Source organism: Lycium barbarum, chromosome 1 (assembly GCF_019175385.1).
Source record: "Lycium barbarum isolate Lr01 chromosome 1, ASM1917538v2, whole genome shotgun sequence".
In the NCBI taxonomy this organism is placed as follows: domain Eukaryota; kingdom Viridiplantae; phylum Streptophyta; class Magnoliopsida; order Solanales; family Solanaceae; genus Lycium; species Lycium barbarum.
Window position 1 is genome coordinate 170,548,133 of NC_083337.1, and position 16,985 is coordinate 170,565,117.

General features: G+C 34.4%; 2 protein-coding genes across 2 annotated transcripts; one reads left to right on the forward strand and one right to left on the reverse strand.

The window, feature by feature from the left end:
- The first annotated feature begins 83 nt into the window (after positions 1-83).
- On the forward strand, positions 84-1,682 carry LOC132607953 (auxin-induced protein 22D-like). The gene is made up of 3 exons (XM_060322038.1): positions 84-328; positions 444-619; positions 1,104-1,682. Exons 1-3 carry the CDS (start codon positions 204-206, stop codon positions 1,271-1,273), a joined length of 471 nt encoding a protein of 156 aa, XP_060178021.1. The 5' UTR covers positions 84-203; the 3' UTR covers positions 1,274-1,682.
- A 142-nt stretch (positions 1,683-1,824) lies between these two features.
- On the reverse strand, positions 1,825-8,484 carry LOC132607960 (uncharacterized). Its single transcript, XM_060322044.1, has 17 exons — positions 8,188-8,484; positions 7,148-7,250; positions 6,816-6,885; positions 6,651-6,689; positions 6,158-6,275; positions 5,984-6,041; positions 5,559-5,623; positions 5,424-5,430; positions 5,269-5,329; positions 4,882-4,941; positions 4,771-4,790; positions 4,618-4,683; positions 4,057-4,224; positions 3,704-3,961; positions 3,391-3,603; positions 2,998-3,269; positions 1,825-2,520 (listed from the first exon to the last, which is right to left on the reverse strand). Exons 1-17 carry the CDS (start codon positions 8,274-8,276, stop codon positions 2,388-2,390), a joined length of 1,800 nt encoding a protein of 599 aa, XP_060178027.1. The 5' UTR covers positions 8,277-8,484; the 3' UTR covers positions 1,825-2,387.
- Positions 8,485-16,985: the final 8,501 nt, after the last annotated feature.

Consider the following 16,985-nt stretch of genomic DNA (forward strand, 5'->3'; position numbering starts at 1 on the left):
TGCCGTGTTATGAAATTCATGCACAAAAAATAAAGTCGCCTAAGGTTTGTCTCCCCTTCAATCATCCTATAAAACTTGAGTTTCATTCCCTCTTCATTCATCATTCACAACTTGCAAATTAAACAATTTCTTCATCGGATACTCAACCGTTGCCAGAAATCACAAATTGAGGAAACAGACAAATTTACATCAAGGAAATTACAATGGAAATGGCTGGAACAGAGCTAAGATTAGGTTTACCTGGAACAGAGTCATCACCTTCTACTAGTAAAATTACCAACAAAAGACCTTCATCAGATATGAATAATGATGATGAACCAGCACCAAAGTAAGTAGTACTACTTATTCTTGAAATTAATCTCTCCTTTTTTTTTTTTTTGGCTTATTAAGTGACTCAATTTAATGATGTAAAAATTAACAACTTTTGTTTTGATTTATTTCAGAGCACAAGTTATTGGCTGGCCACCTGTTCAATCTTACAGGAAAAATGTTTTACAAGCGAGCTACGTGAAAGTGAGCATGGATGGAGCAGCTTATTTAAGGAAAATTGACCTTAATATTTACAAAAGCTATCCACAATTACTCAAAGCTTTAGAGAACATGTTCAAGTGCTCCATTGGTAAGTTTAACTTTCACTGCCAATTTAATTAGTAAAATTTAAAGTAGAGCAGTAAAATTAGCCCATGAAAAAATGACTCGTCTAATTCAACAAGTTTGGTCATGTTAATTCACTTGAGTGGTGAAACCACAATAGAAAGTTACAAGTTTGTTTGTATAAATAATTTATACTGGAGTTAGTAAAACAAAATGAGCTATAGTTCAGAACCTGTATCTGCATATGTTTACTGCTCATTTATTAAGTTAGTCTATTTTGATCTGTCCAAATTTAGTCTCATTTGACGCTCGAATCTAAAGTTATTGGTTTAGAACTTATGACTATTACATAGTTCGAGTAAAAAAATAGTGAATTTAGTTGATGTAATAGGACTTCTCCTAGATTTGCCTCTATGAATTTTACAAAAGTAAGAGGAGGACTATTATTCTTATATATTGTTTCCAGCTCGATCAGAGTCTTATGATTATTTTTTAATTTATAAATTCAGGTGTATACTCTGAAAGAGAAGGATACAATGGATGTGATTATGTAGCAACTTATGAAGACAAAGATGGTGATTGGATGCTTGCTGGTGATGTACCTTGGGATATGTTCATCAATTCTTGCAGAAGGCTTAGAATCATGAAAGGATCTGAAGCTAAAGGTTTAGCATGCTGACAGATTCAGAATTTAAACTCGCTATATGTTTTTCCTGAGTTGAAAAGAAAGAGTTTATCTAACTCTATTTATGCTTGTTTTTCTGACACATCAAGTATAAGGTTCGAGTCAAAGTACAGGATTATTAGATCTGACAAATCCGCAAACTCATTGTTTGATCCGCCACTACCTGGAGAATCCCAAGGCTAAGCTTATTGGGTTCTTCAAGAAACTGGGAAATTTATTTCTCTATGGTTTCAATTTTTGTATAACAGCCCATGGGATGTATAGAGAAAGTATAGCTTGATCAGCTTTTCTTGTACAGAAAGCTTTTTATTTGTACATCTTTTCTTTTGTTTATTTTGAAGAACTGTGTATTTTCGAAGAGTATAGACATATATATGGGGGCAAAGATACAAATTTGGTGCAATTTCAAATGTTGTGCTGATTGTTAATTGCTAAATTGAATACAAGACAAGCAGTAAATTTATTTTTGCTATTTTTTTCTTTCTAATAATGAAGAGGATTGGCTTATTGGACTTCAAACATAGCTGATGCTTTGTGCACCGAGCTGTTCTTTTATGTTTTCTAACAACGGCTTGATTTTAGAATCAGTAGGAAAGAAAACATCTTTCAGTAAATATTTTCCTCTTTCCCTGTTACCAAAAGATTGCTTTTAGTTCAAAACGATCAATAGGTAGAATCAGAACAAGTAATTCTTGAGATTCACATAGGAATAACCATTTTGAATTTTAAAGAGAAGGTTCGAAAACATATTTCTTCCAATTCGGACGGAGAAATGCACTGGAAAACTAGAGTAAGAAGCAGTAAGCGACAATTACAAGTTAGAGGGGAAGTAGAAGCTCGGCATACTTGTCTTGTAATTTGTAAGAGTAAAAGATAACGAATACTAATAGAATTACAACATCTTCAACTGTTACAACAAATTTCATGACTTGTTGAGGTCTTCTGCCTATCCTTTGTACCATATGTATATGTATATGTATATGTATAAAGTACTTTTCTTTTTTCCTTTTTGCATACATACATACATAGTCTAGCTGGGATCACTTGAACCAGCAAACCCGCCCTAGATCTGCCTCCGACTTTGTAATAAAAATGAAAAGCCTCGAATTTACTCAGATCTTTGCTGATCTTTGTGATTGTTGTGCACAGGTAACGACCACCGAGGACCGTGTTTCATAGTCCCGTAACATCGCCAATAAACCACAAATATTGCAGCTATCACACAAATGGGAATTGCCCATCTGCAGCAGCAAACAAGTGAAACTTTTAGAATGTGCTCAGTTGACATCGCCAATAAACCACAAATATTGCAGCTATCACACAAATGGGAATTGCCCATCTGCAGCAGCAAACAAGTGAAACTTTTAGAATGTGCTCAGTTGACGTAATCAGCTGCTAAGACACTACTCCCTCCGTTTCATTTCATATTTATATTGCAATGTTTGACCAGGCACAAAGTTTTAAAAGAAGTATCCCTAGAAATTGCGGTCTTAAACATATCAGTGACATTTCTATGGCAATACGAGCATGTCATTACGATAGAATGAGAAAGTATAAAATTAAGCCAAGTTGCTAGAAAAAGTAAGACTTTATGTTACCTGTCCAGAACAAGAACTGAATTATACACGAGTGTTTCCCAAGTTGCTAGAAAAGAATGAGAAAGTATAAAATTAAAAAGTGCTTCCCAAGTTGCTAGAAAAAGTAAGACTTTATGTTACCTGTCCAGATCAAGAACTGAATTATACACGAGTGTTTCCCAAGTTGCTAGAAAAGAATGCCAGACTGGATTGTAGTAAAGCGACTCATCGGACCAAAACATCCTTGTATATGTTTCTAAGAAGATAAAAAGTATCCATGCACCAAGCTCCACCAGAAAGAACTTTATAACGAACCGCCCTATCACCACCATGACAAGTGAAAAAACCACCAGCCAATTAAACAGTCTCTGATTATATTCTTTGATGAATAAATATTTTGACTTCCCCAACATCTGCATATTTAAAAGATACGGACAAATATACTGTTTAGAGTAGGTTACATTACTCACTGGGTTAAGAAATATCTTTATGATAAAGAATCAAGAAAGTGCTAAAAATCAACTGCCCAAAAACCTTCATCATCCGCTGTTCATAGCTGCTTTTAGAAGGCCCGACGCATTCTCTTTCAAAACTTTGGTTGCATTGGAGGAAGCCAGCATTAAATTTTGCCATTGAAGGAAGTCTGAGGGCCTGAAGTTCATCCATTTTGTCCTCGCATCTGGAATACAAAGCCTCACACAGCTTCGAGGACTGATATTCATTTGCCAACATGATATTCTTATATACCTGCAAATACATGGAAGTAAGCATAAGGGATTATTTTGGGCCTATTCTCAGTGACCATTTTTGTCATTTACTAACCATGCTTGCTACTGTAAACTTTAACCTTTGCAATCTCCTCTTCCAGTTGATCGACTGATTTCCTTGCATGGCGACGACCAAAATGCTGTTCATCAAAAACTTTCATCGCTGCGTCTCTGTGCTCTTCATGAGCTTTCTGCAAAGACTCCTCTTGCATTGGTAAAACCATGTTAGCCATCTGCGCGGTATACAGTTTTAAACACCGCTCTAAAATACCCTTGTTGAAGACCTCCACAAGGGAGCCCGTAGATGGAATGTCTTCTTTATTCAAGGCGTCAAGTATCTGACACCAATTTACCATTAAAGAGAAAAGTCTCGTCAGTTCTCCAAAAGCAGTTAAACTAAAACCAGGAAAGTTAACAGATAAGAGACTAACACCTGCTCAAGGAACGACACGAACTCCTTCCCATTGAGAGATTTACCCTGAACAATCTTTGGACGAATAATAGATGCAACAACTTCTTTCAATTGTTCCCTCTTCTTGACATAATCAGGATCCAGGTCAGCATCTTTCATGTCACAAAGCTTCGTACGCTGAAGATGAGGCTGCAGAAGAGCTAAGAGTGTTGATGCATCATTCTAAGTTCTAATAGGAAAAAACAATAAAGGTTGATAATTTAGAGCGTAAAATAGGTATTTGGGCGGTTGAGTGACCTTCTAAGTGATATAGGCATAGTTAAGTGACCTTTCTGTTACAAGCAAAAGAAACATGACTTTACTAGATATTTTCGGATAGTTGAGTGACAATCTGAGTAATGGAATCCAATTATAGAGGAATCTTTTCGCGGTCAGAGTATAAGATTTGAGGACCTTTTTGTTTTTGCAATCACAATGAAGAAGAAAATATCTCAGCAAATCCAAGTCAACTATTGTCATTGCAGTAGTTGTGAATAAAAATTCAAGAAGAAAAGATTGATGCATAGCAAAGATAAGTCATACTTGTGGTAAGCTGAAGGCTGTGCTATTGTCACCCAATACAGCTAATGAATCTCGAATCTGATTCACCTGATATAATGAATCGCAACAAGTAAAATATGTATCTATTTATGCAAGTATCTTTATAATTTGTGTAATGCAGCCTATAAAAAGTACCTTATCAATATTTTTATTACCTGCAGAACAAAAAGAGTAAACCATAATTAACTATTCAATAGATTCTAAAGTTACTCCACTATACATGCAAATAAAGATAAGCAAACTAACCATCACTATTAGGGACTCGTCGCAAAGCTTCGTTGACCATTTCTTGCACAGATTTTCCTTCTGTTAATAATAGAACAAGCTTAGACAGATTCCAAGAGAAAGAACAGAAGACCGACAAAAGAGACCTCGGTGCTAGTCAGAATGTAAAATGAGTCATATAGTATTTTGGAGGCCTTTAACTCTTGGGGCACCTAAAGCAGAAGCTTTAGCGGCCTAACTTTTGAGCCGGCCATGTAAATCACCATACTGCAACATACAATCATATTACCTAGACATATGTTTACGACTTTAGCTAATTTCTGCAATTAGGGGTTGTATTCCATAAATACATGACATATCGCATTTACTAATGCAGTTATGATTAATGGCATCTTTTTCTATACTTACGTAGAAAATCACGCTGGATAAGCCATAGGAGTTTTGCTGGTTCAAAAGCAACGTCTTGCCCCTACACAACATCCACCCCATAAGCATGTCATTTTTCTCTCTAAGGATCTGTTTCTTCCTTTATTTCAACCCCTTTATCAAAGATAAATGCTTACCTTAACTCTGGGGTCCAGGGACAGCGATAAACATGGATGAGACAACAGAGTCAGAAACGAATATGTGAATAACTTAGAAACAAAAAAGTCAAACATGAAACTAGAAACTTTTGAAACGACTGGTTAGAATTGGACCTTCCATAGAACTCTTCAGCAAGTTCAACTGCAAATGACAGTCGCGATATGTCAGCTTCACGGATCTAAAACATAAAACAAATGCACAAAACACCATTAAGGAAGTCGCTCTTTCTTGTAGGCCAATATGCCAGTATATAAGCTGCCGCCCATAGAGTCACAACTTGAACCATATTAGATAAGTTACCAATGTTCAATCTATATATAGACAAGAATATATGGAGCACGAACTGCTTTTAGTACAATCAATTCTTCTTTACTAATATCCTCATCCATCACTAAACATTATTGGATAACTAACAGCTAATTCTTTCTTCTGTTGCACTAGAACATGGAGAAGTAAAAGATATACGTTCTGAATACTAAAATATAGCAGGTTTAACATTAAAACTCAAAAATAAAGAGTCATAAACAGATTAACGAACCGTCTCAGGTAGATTATATATAAGCACGGAACTCAGAACAGTTGAAAGAGCAAAAATCCTGAACAACAAAGAATATAAAAACATGACTAGTCACACATTATTGTGGAAATGTTCTTTTTATTAAAAAAAAAAAAATTATGCTAGAAATGTTATCTCTCGGGACTTCCATATTACCGGTCATCATATACATTAGACTTTCCAACACTTTCAAAACCTTCAGTGTCAAGGTAGAAAACAGAAGTTTTTACTCCATCAATGCCCAATTCTATTGGAGTACCCCAAATCCATATCCCTGGAAGAAGAGGGGAACAGAATATTAGTAGGCGTTTGGCCATAGATTCCAAATATTATTCACTTTATTTGGAAGTTAAGAAGTTGGAGTTGAAGATAGAGTTGTGTTTGGTTACAATTCTTGCATAGGAAGAAGAGAGCAATTTATTTGGAATTTATGAAGATAGAGTTGGAAAACAGGTTTGGAGCACTTTTCCAAATTTGGAATCCAACTCCAAGTTGGATTTGGAAATCTTATAACCAAACACTGATTTTGAAATAAAATGAACAATTATTCCGGAAAAAAAAATGAATAATTCTTGTGACCAAACGGCTTCTTAAATAATGTCTACATCTCCTTAGTACAGAAAACGCTAGCAAAATCTTGCATACACACCTTTTGTCTTAGTATCACGCATATGTCCAACACCAAAACCTGCAAGCATAGACCTCCAAAATCAGTTGCTTATGAAAATGCGCGAAAGCCTTGCTCTGCTAATTAGCAGCAACCTAACAAGTAAAGCACAATTGTGAACTAAAATAGCAAGTCTTGAGGATTCACCTTCATTACAAGAAAGGGAAAGAAGCTGATTAAGGAGGAATGATTTTCCTGAACGATATGGACCAATTACCTGGTTAAATTCAAGCAAGAATGTTACAATACAGAAAAGATATAGTTGCAACAGGAAATTTAGATAGCAAGTATAGCTGTTTAACGTAAATGCATTAGCATAAACATATTGAGCCAGTGCCTAACTTATTCAATAATTCAAATCACCAAATAATATCAAGGAGGTCAAATTTCAAAGATCTTTTGTGACATCTTAATTTTATTTTGGCAAAAAAGCTGCAGTTGAAATAAGCTATATAATTACAGATTAATGGAAAACTTACAGCAACAGCTGCAATGGGTGTTGTTATCCTCTCGATTGCCTCTAGTCCTTCTCTTGCAAGGCGAAGTTTTGTGTGACCAGTATCGGGCTCTACAATAGGAAACCTGTCAAATAGAACGATAGCAATATCTACAAATATCAGAATACAATAAGAAAAAAACTGAAGACAATAGACCAAGTGAATTTTGATGAGACAAAATCAACAGTTCCTACAAGTCAAAAAATTCACATAATTTAATTTCTGAAATGAGTAGAATAAGCTACAAACTTTGAAGCATGTCACGCTCAACAAATATTCCTGGTTCATAATACATAGCTATTCAATAGAAAAACTAGTTGTTTTGGGGATAAATTTCAATCATGAAACTGTTTATGATATCTCAAAAAGCAACACACTTTTTTTAGTTGAAATGCTGGTAACAGGAGTAAAAGCCAACTCAATTGTACCATACAAATGCCATGGAATGAACGAGATGGACAGTGGCGGAACAAGGAATTCAAATAAGGGAATTCAAAAAAAAAAAAAAAAAAGAATCTTATGCCAAAAGTGATTCAACAACTTATATATATGCTAAAAAAATACTAGGTGATTTCTTGTCATCTTATAGCCTTGATGGACAGAGTTACATGGTACATGTTGCTGGTGGGAGGTGAGAGGTGGAAGGTACCCGTGAAATTAGTCAAGGTGCGCATAAACTGGTCCGACACCACGGTTATAAAAAAAATCATTTTTACCTTATTTAGGTAGCATAATTTTTGCACCCCTCTACGGATATGGGTACCATCTACCTTTGACTCTACCAATATTTTATAGTAGTTGAATTTTGAGAAATATACATTTCTTCTTAGTTCAAATCCATTGCCAACAAAATGGGCCTATAATATATTATACTTATAATTTTGAGAAACATATATATTTACCTCTAAGTTGGAACCCGTTGCTACAGAAAAACACTAAACAGGACAATTCAAAGTGAAAGAACTAAAGTTTAGATGCATGCACTAAAAGGGTATGTAACAAAATTCAGTAAAAATGCTTACGCTTGATGAAACTTATCAATAGAAAAGGCCCCACATGCAAGAAGGCAGAAAATGAAGCTGAAAACACTGAAACGATAAGAAAGCTTCATTCTTGATTTGGGTATGACTTGTTATCTTGCAAATGCCTAAGAGTTACAAGTGGGGTTCAGGTAAAAAAGAAGCATTTTAAGGACAAAATGATGAAAAAAGAGCAATTTTTTCTTAAAATGTTTGAGAAAACAAAACGTGTGATCATAGGAAAAAGAAGCAGCCATGTCCGAGGGTGCAGGTTAAGGATCGTGGACTACTTTTTTTTTCTTCTTGTTTTAGTTGCAAACAGCAGGCGAGTGTAAAGTAAGAGATTCTTGCCCCCAAATAAGGATGTAAGAGAGATTTAGCGACAAGAAATTAAGATTTGGGATGACTTTGCTTCTAAGTTCGACCAAGAATACTATTATGCAGCATTATATTTATTTTCTTCAGTCATGCGAAAGGCTTCTTTGCTTACTTTTTTTTTGTCATGCTTTCCTCTTGAGTCGAGGATCTTTTGGAAACAATTGAAATAAGGTTTATTACACTTTGCCATCTCGCCACTTGTGAGATTACACTAAAAGTTTGCATCACTATGTTTCATCTTAAATATCCACTCGCTAATGGTTTTCTACCGTGGAAAAAACGATCTAATTTGATTGATATAGAAAAGGTCACATAGAGATGTATTTGAACATCTTAAAAGGTTCAAGGGTATGTATTAAATATTATATTTAATATTGGTGGTGGGGTTTTGAATCTTTTTCAATTTGAACAATAACTTTTTAAAGCTCATATGTTATGAAAATATTAATGTGTGGATGTCTATTACTTCTCTACACATAACTCCCACTAATTCATGTTCATAACTTTTGTAGAAGTAACGCCCATTACTTTATGACCACTACTCCCACCCTTTATTTCTATAACCCCAAATAGTTACTATCCATGTTTATGACACACCCTTTGGTGTTCTCAATGTATTCCTATATATAGTTGGGTTGTATGTAATAGTGATAAACACTTGAACACATTTGCATGAATAAGAAATCTCTCCTCTCTTGTCTCTCTATTTCTATTGTTTTCATCCTTTACGCAATTCGTGCTGATTCAAGTGACAATTTAGCAGATTTGTTACGACAACATGGTCAACCTCAACATTTGAGAAGCTGATATACAAGGTTTGAATGCGTCATCTCTGAAATGTCAAATGATGTTATTATCAGGGGAAGTAAAATGCGCGCTGCACTCTTTTTCCCTTAGTCGAGCTTTTGTCCCACTGGGTTTTCCTGGCAAGGTTTTTAACGAGGCAACAGATAATGCGTATTACAATCAGGGGGAGTATAATACGCGTTGTACTCTTTTTCCCTTAGCTGAGGTTTTGTCCCATCGGGTTTTCCTAGCAAGGTTTTTAATGAGGCAGCTAGCAATGCGTATTACGAGATATGTGTACTCTTTTTCCTTCACTAGAATTTTTTTCTCACTGGGTTTTTCCTAGTAAGGTTTTAACGAGACACATCATCTATTAAGACATGGACATCCAAGGGGGAGTGTTATGAAATAATAAGTGTGGACGTCCACCACTCTAGAAATAAATTCCCACTTCCTTCATGATCTCAAAGGTTTAATGTAATGTCTCCCACTTCACCCATGATCTTCCCCACATTCTCATATGTTGAATGTCATATTTATATCTACCCTTTTATATGCCTCTATGCACCACTATAAATAGAGGCATAGGGATTCATATTGTACATACTTGAACAACACTTGAAACATATTGGGATGAATAAGAAAGCTCTCATCTCTTGTCTCTCTATCTCTTTATTGTTCTTGCTTCATCTTTTGATATATTGTACTAACTCTTTAGAATGATTTTACAACACGTTATCAGCACGAATTGCTCATTCTTCGTCAAGAATCGGTGGTAGTTATTTTCATGATTTGGGCTCCTCAAACCGTTTCGGTTGCAACTTGCAAGGTAATTGTTTGTTGATCATTATTCACATGTCATGGTAAGAGTCTATGCATTTTTACATATCCGCACATATCCAGTTTACTATATCAAAACATGTTTTCAAATTTCCTACTAATCGATTCTAACAAGTTCCAGTAGAGATCTAATAAGATTACTAGACTTATATGATTGCAGATCGCTAAAATTAATATATAAGTACATTAGGATAATACAGCTTATCAGATCATTATTTGCATATGCCAGTAATATTTTTCTTTAATTTCCACACTTCTCATGAGGAGCCCAAATCATGAAAATAACTACCACCGATTCTTGACGAAGAATGAGCAATTCGTGCTGATAACGTATTGTAAATTAAGCTATTAACGTAACACTAGTATACAATATAGTGAAGCAAAGTTGGTAACGAGGCACTGGTCCTTTTAAATAACGTATTGTTAAGAGACAAAATGATTTTCTAATATCAATATCCTCTGCAGTATAACTTTGGCATATATAGTACATAATTACTTCATTGACACTTGTATTACATTGCTAAGTCACACAGGTGATTTCTGATGTTTGGATTTTATTCTGATTCTAATTTACTATTCTACCAGAGACTAATTCTTCATTGTTTGGATGGTTTTTCCTACGGAACGTATTGGATTCCTGGGCCTAAGGGTGAGTCTCAGTGCACTTTGTCATATTATGACATTGATAGAGGGTGAGACGGTGGATTCAAGTCCCATCGATTTATAACTAACACGTCTCTATATTGTTAGACGTTGGGTTTGAGTCCCCATGCAATATATTGATGATATAACGATGACTAAGGCAAAATATGTACTTTTGATGAAAAATTATGAAGCCCGTCCGACTTTGCTCCATTCCATGAAGTGAATGTGGTAGCAGTACATGATAAGTTTAAACGATGAAAAAATAATTATTGTTGTTGTACCAATGGACTTGGGCGTGGCAAACGACAAAATTATAATAATAGTCAGCATTGTGGTAATTATAAAAGGAAGGACACTATGGATTCTCAACATGGTCCTTCAAAGGTGAAGGTAATTTTTGTCTCAATATGGGGTCATTGGGCACGAGGTTATCATGCAACCTAATTTGATGAAATTTTATAAATCCTCTATCAAAGCAAAAGATACAATTTCAAAGTGATGTCGAGGTGGGTCTATGAATATGATAAAGACAATGGACTTATAATAAAAATTTATGAAGCACGTATATATGACTATAGTCCTTTCCTTGAACATAATATTGTGACTTGTAATGAGCATCGTGAATGCTCGCCCATTTTGAAAGTGAAATATGAATTAATTATGGATAAAGACGTGCTTATGTATGGTTGAACAAATACTACAACTTGCCTCTACGGGAGATTTGAGAAAAATAAAGAAAATTTATATTGACATAAATGGTCATTGGTCACGTATTTTTAGTACGTCACAAATATTGTGGTGTGTTCTATCATGAATTACCCAAGGGTAAAAGCAAGAAATAAATCTTGCTTATAAAGATTTTGGCCATGACAATTACTCCCTAAAAGGAGATGTTCACCATATAGATGGTATTATGAAATATGTGTACATAATTAATTGGGAGCTCTGGAAAAGCTAATATGTTACTACCTGGAGGAATGAAATTGTCCATAATATTGGTGTTGTAGTAAGAGCCCGTTTGGATTGGCTTATAAGTTGCTTATAAGCTGTTTTCAGCTTTTTTGAGTGTTTGGCTGGCCAGCTTAAAGTCATTTTGTGCTTAAAATAAGCTCAAAAAAATAATTGGGCTCATTTGACTTAGCTTATCTAAAGTAGCTTATAAGCTGAAAATAACTTATAAGTCAAAAAAAATAAGTTAGACTACCCCAACTTATTTTTTTTAGCTTATAAGCTGCAAACAGCTTATAGGCATAAGTCCATCCAAACAGGCTCTAAGTCTCAAAAGAAACTTTTTAAGTTTCAAAGGCATTGGCCAGAAATGAATTATATTGAGACTATAAGTTATGGGAAGTTTTAATATCTTCATATTACTACAACTATAGCGGGGGAACAAAATGTATGTGAAATGTTGCCCGTTTTTCCTTTGAATTTGTACCACATAAATATAAGCATGATGGAATCACATGCTATGGAGGTTGGCATGACCGGTTGACTATCCCGGTTCAGATCTAATGCGAAGGTTGGCATGACCGGTTGACTATCCCGGTTCAGATCTAATGCGAAAATAATTGAGAATTCATGTAGTTATATATTGAAGAAATAAAATATTATTCAAGAATTCTCTTGTGCTGCTTGTTCTCATGATAACAAATTGGTTAATTTACCAGCTAATATTGGGATTGTATCCCATGATTTTGGAAGGTATAAAAGGTGATATATGTATGGGCCCAGTCACCTGCCATGTAGACCGGTTTACTATTATATGGTGTTGTGGTCACATGTGCATTTGGTATCAATTTGTGATTTGGTTATTGCAAGATTGTTTGCTCAAATTATTAAATTAAGAGCACAGTTCCAAACTATGAAAATTATGTTGATATGCTGGTTTGTATCCAAGTTGGTTTAGCAGAAATTGTATGTCTCCAATTATAGCTAAAAAACATGGTTATGAGAACAAATCTCCCAAAAGGAAATTTGGTTTGAGATGGGTTATTTAATATGTAGTAGCACTTGTAAGCATCTAGCCAACAAGTTATAATAAGTTCCCCTATTATTGGTTCAGGGTCAGGAACCAAATAATTCTCATCTAAGAGTTTGAATGTACGTAAATGTATGATTTAATTGCTCCACCACAACGCACAAAGATGGGTCCCCAAATAAGGTTGGAAGGTAAATTTTAGATTTCCTAACATTAGGGGGAGGGATGATAGGTGGCTGGAAATAATGTATATTTAATGAATTATCATAGTTATGATCCTCGTTGAAAAGATAATTCAAGTTCACTGTCAGACGCGTTTGTTGACCCAAAAGACAATATTATATTCCAGCTGCAAATGCTCCAATTAGAACTAAAATCCTTGAAGGACAATGTCTATGACGATAGACCAATCGGTTCCACATATAAAACTTCTTGAAGAAGGAGAAGAGCAAATGATAAAGATGGTCATAATAATGAGATAGGTGCTTTAAAAGAGCACTGCGACATAAATACTTTATAAAACCTTGGGAAAGGTTCAGGTACCTGAAATTGATGAAAAATGAAGAGATCTCGATAAATTATGTCACATTGGAACCGATATCAAATGACCGTCGATGGTATCTTTGATATAACATAGCGCTCAACATTATAATGGTGACGAGGATCTTGAATTCAAATTTGTCAAAGAATATGGACAGATATAATGATTGGCCAAATAAAATACGCAGTTAAAGTTTTTTTTTTCCACTTGGAATAGTGATGTTTTGGACCTATAGTCCAAGGACCTCAAGGTATAATGTCAGTGGGGTACAAATGGATTCTTCTGCGAAAAGTAAAATGAATAATAAAGTCGTAAGATATAAAGTACGACTTGTGCCTTGCGGCATAAAGGTTTTTCGCGAATCCTGGCATTATTGTATGGAGATAAGTTCTCCCGTGGTGGATGCAATGAGGTTTCTTACCAATCTGACAATACATGAAAAATTTGAATGCATATAATGAATTGTTGTCATGTCTAGCTAGACAATGAAGTTTATATGAAAATCTTCAAGGATTTAAAAGGTTTTAAAGCGATTCCATTGAGTACCCCAATGGCCATGACATCGCTTAACATTAAGAAAGATCAATTTCGATCTCATGAAAATGGTCAGAAAGTACCATGTATTTGTGTAATTGGTGCACTTAAATTTCTTACTCTTATAATTCATGAGATAATATTTTTATTAATGTGCTGGAAGGTATAATTTTACTTCTACCTGGAGATACTCGAGTAAAATCAATATTGGTATAGATTTATTTTTTCTAACCATATTGTCAAGGATTTGTTGGTTATGCAAATGCAGGAAGATTATATGCTTTATGTAACATCCGGTGGCACGCAAGTTCTTTATTTATATATGGGTGCTGCCATATTTATATTGATCTTCTAAAGTCAATTATTTGCTATTTACACAAATCATGCAAGGATAACAATGATCGTAAAGCAAGCAAATGACATATTGATCTCGGGATGAGCTCAAGGATGTAACATCGTGAATTGGTCACAAAGACATGACTAGTATCAACACTTGGAAAGCCGATATATAAGATCATTGAAAGGCATCGTCTAAAAGAATTGATACGTTGAAGGTGGAATAAAATAAAACACGTCTCGCTGAAAGTTATTTTCACGCACGATCTTCAAAGGAATGGTGAAAAGATATTCAAGAAATTCAAGTGACAATTTAGCAGATTTGTTACGACAACATGGTCAACCACAACATTTGAGAAGCTGATATACAAGGTTTGAATGCGTCATCTCCGAAATGTCAAATGATGTTATTATCCGGGGTAGTAAAATGCGCGCTGCACTCTTTTTCCCTTAGTCGAGGTTTTGTCCCACTGGGTTTTCCTGGCAAGGTTTTTAACGAGGCAGCAGATAATGCGTATTACAAGATATGTGTACTCTTTTTCCTTCACCAGGTTTTTTCCCACTGGTTTTTTCTAGTAAGATTTTAACGAGGCATATTATCTAAGAATAGACATCCAAGGGGGAGTGTTATGAAAATATTAATGTGTGGATGTCTATTACTTCTCTACACATAACTCCCACTAATTCATGTTCATAACTTTTGTAGAAGTAACCCCCATTACTTTATGACCACTACTCCCGCCCTTTATTTCTATAACTCCCAAATAGTTACTACCCATGTTTATGATACACCCTTTGGTGTTCTCAATGTATTCCTATATATAGTTGGGTTGTATGTAATAGTGATAAACACTTGAAACATATTGAGATGAATAAGAAAGCTCTCATCCCTTGTCTCTCTTTATCACTTTATTGTTCTTTCTTCATCTTTTGATATATTGTACTAACTCTTTTAGAATGATTTTACAACAAATTAGAAGTTATTGCGTTCCCTGTGAAAAAAGAATTTCATTCACATGCTCGGATTGAGACATCTGATTAAGATTAAAAATAAATTACATTTTTAGCATAAACTTCGATAATATTTGTACAATAACTACGAGATTATAGTTCAGACTTATATTTTTTTTTTTAAGTCAGACCATAATGTTACAAGTTCAAACTAATTAAACTCATCTTTTAAGTTTTTGAATATAATTATCCAATTTTTATTGGAATTGTCTTAGTTTCAGCTGAGATATTGATCTCAATTGGGCTTGTTCTTTTAAAAAATTAAAAAAAAGAAAATAAGAAAAAAAGAACATAATTAACGTTAAATATTCAATTCTTTATTAAACAAAAAATCAATACATTGATAGATGGAAGGCTAATTGTAAGTTTTGGTGATCCCAGACGATTGAATTAGAACTGGTGTGGGCTATGAGAAGAGATGTGGGCTTCTCAGCGCTTCGCTTCATTTTTTCGCAAGGACTGTCCTTCAAAGGCACTGGTCATTAATTTTTGGCCCTCTAATTGGTGTTCTTTAATTTTTGACCTTCGTCTAATATCTCGAGGTTCTGGATTCGAACCCCAACTCATTAAAAACTAAGAAGAAATTTCGTAAGACAGAGGTTTGGATTCGCAAGGCAGAGTTTTGCATGCAAAATTCTACCTTTAGCAGAGTTGCTGCAAAACTCTACCTTAGGCAGAGGTTCAAATCTCTAGAGTTTGCATTCAAACGCTGCCTCAGGTAGAATTTTGCATGCAAAATTCTCCTTGCGAATCCAAATTTTATCTTGCTATTTTTTTTAAATTTTTTTTGATTAAGCGGAGGTTCAAACCCGAAACGAAAGAATGTTAGCGAAAGACAAAAAGTAAATACCACCGGTTTGAGGGACAAAAATTAAAGACCAGTGCCTTTGAAGGACAATCCTGCAAATGACCGCTTCACTTTATAGTTAAATGGGCTTGGAATTATGTGGAACTTAAGCTCATTTTGTTGGGCTAACACCAACAATCTTTGTAAGTAATTGCACGGTTTGCGCTTCAAATGAACTGGTCGTTAATTTTTTCCTTTCAAAATCGAACTTATACCTAGCAAGACATAAGTTACACATCATAATATTCACAAGTTATATTAGCTCCTTCTAAGAATTTATGCTTTGCTATGCATAAGTTTGATTTTGTAAGGGCAGAATTAAAGACCAACACAAAATAGGGGGAAAGTGAAATGAGCCCAATCTTTGCTCAAAAATATCTTCTTCTTTTTTCTTGAAAAGAGGTGTTTAAAATAATAGCTTTTCAAATTTGGTTGAAAAAAGTTATTTTTTTCAGTTTTTCTTCTAAATACTTTACCAACATTCTAAATGTAAATTTTTCTTGTTTCTTCTTTAGAAGAAATGGCCTTTTGTTTTAATCGTGTATGTCTTCATTTCGGGAAAATTTTTTGGTTGAAACTTCATCAATTTCTAGCCAAAAAAAATTTAGTCTAAATAATGAAGTCTCAACTACGTTAAAGATTATCCACGAAGGTAATTAATTTTTAAAAGGTAAAAAATAATAAATATTTTTAAAAAATCATGTGAATGAAAAAAAAAAATAAACGTGCCAAGGTATATATCTTATGCTTGTGTCTCATCTTACTCGTAGCTAATGTGTTTTAAGCAGTGACAGAGCCGCCTTGTCTATTGGGGGTATCAATTGATATTCTTTCACTGAAAAATTACTTTATATATATATATATTTTTTTTTTTTGACTTTTTCATATAATTATCATTTTATATA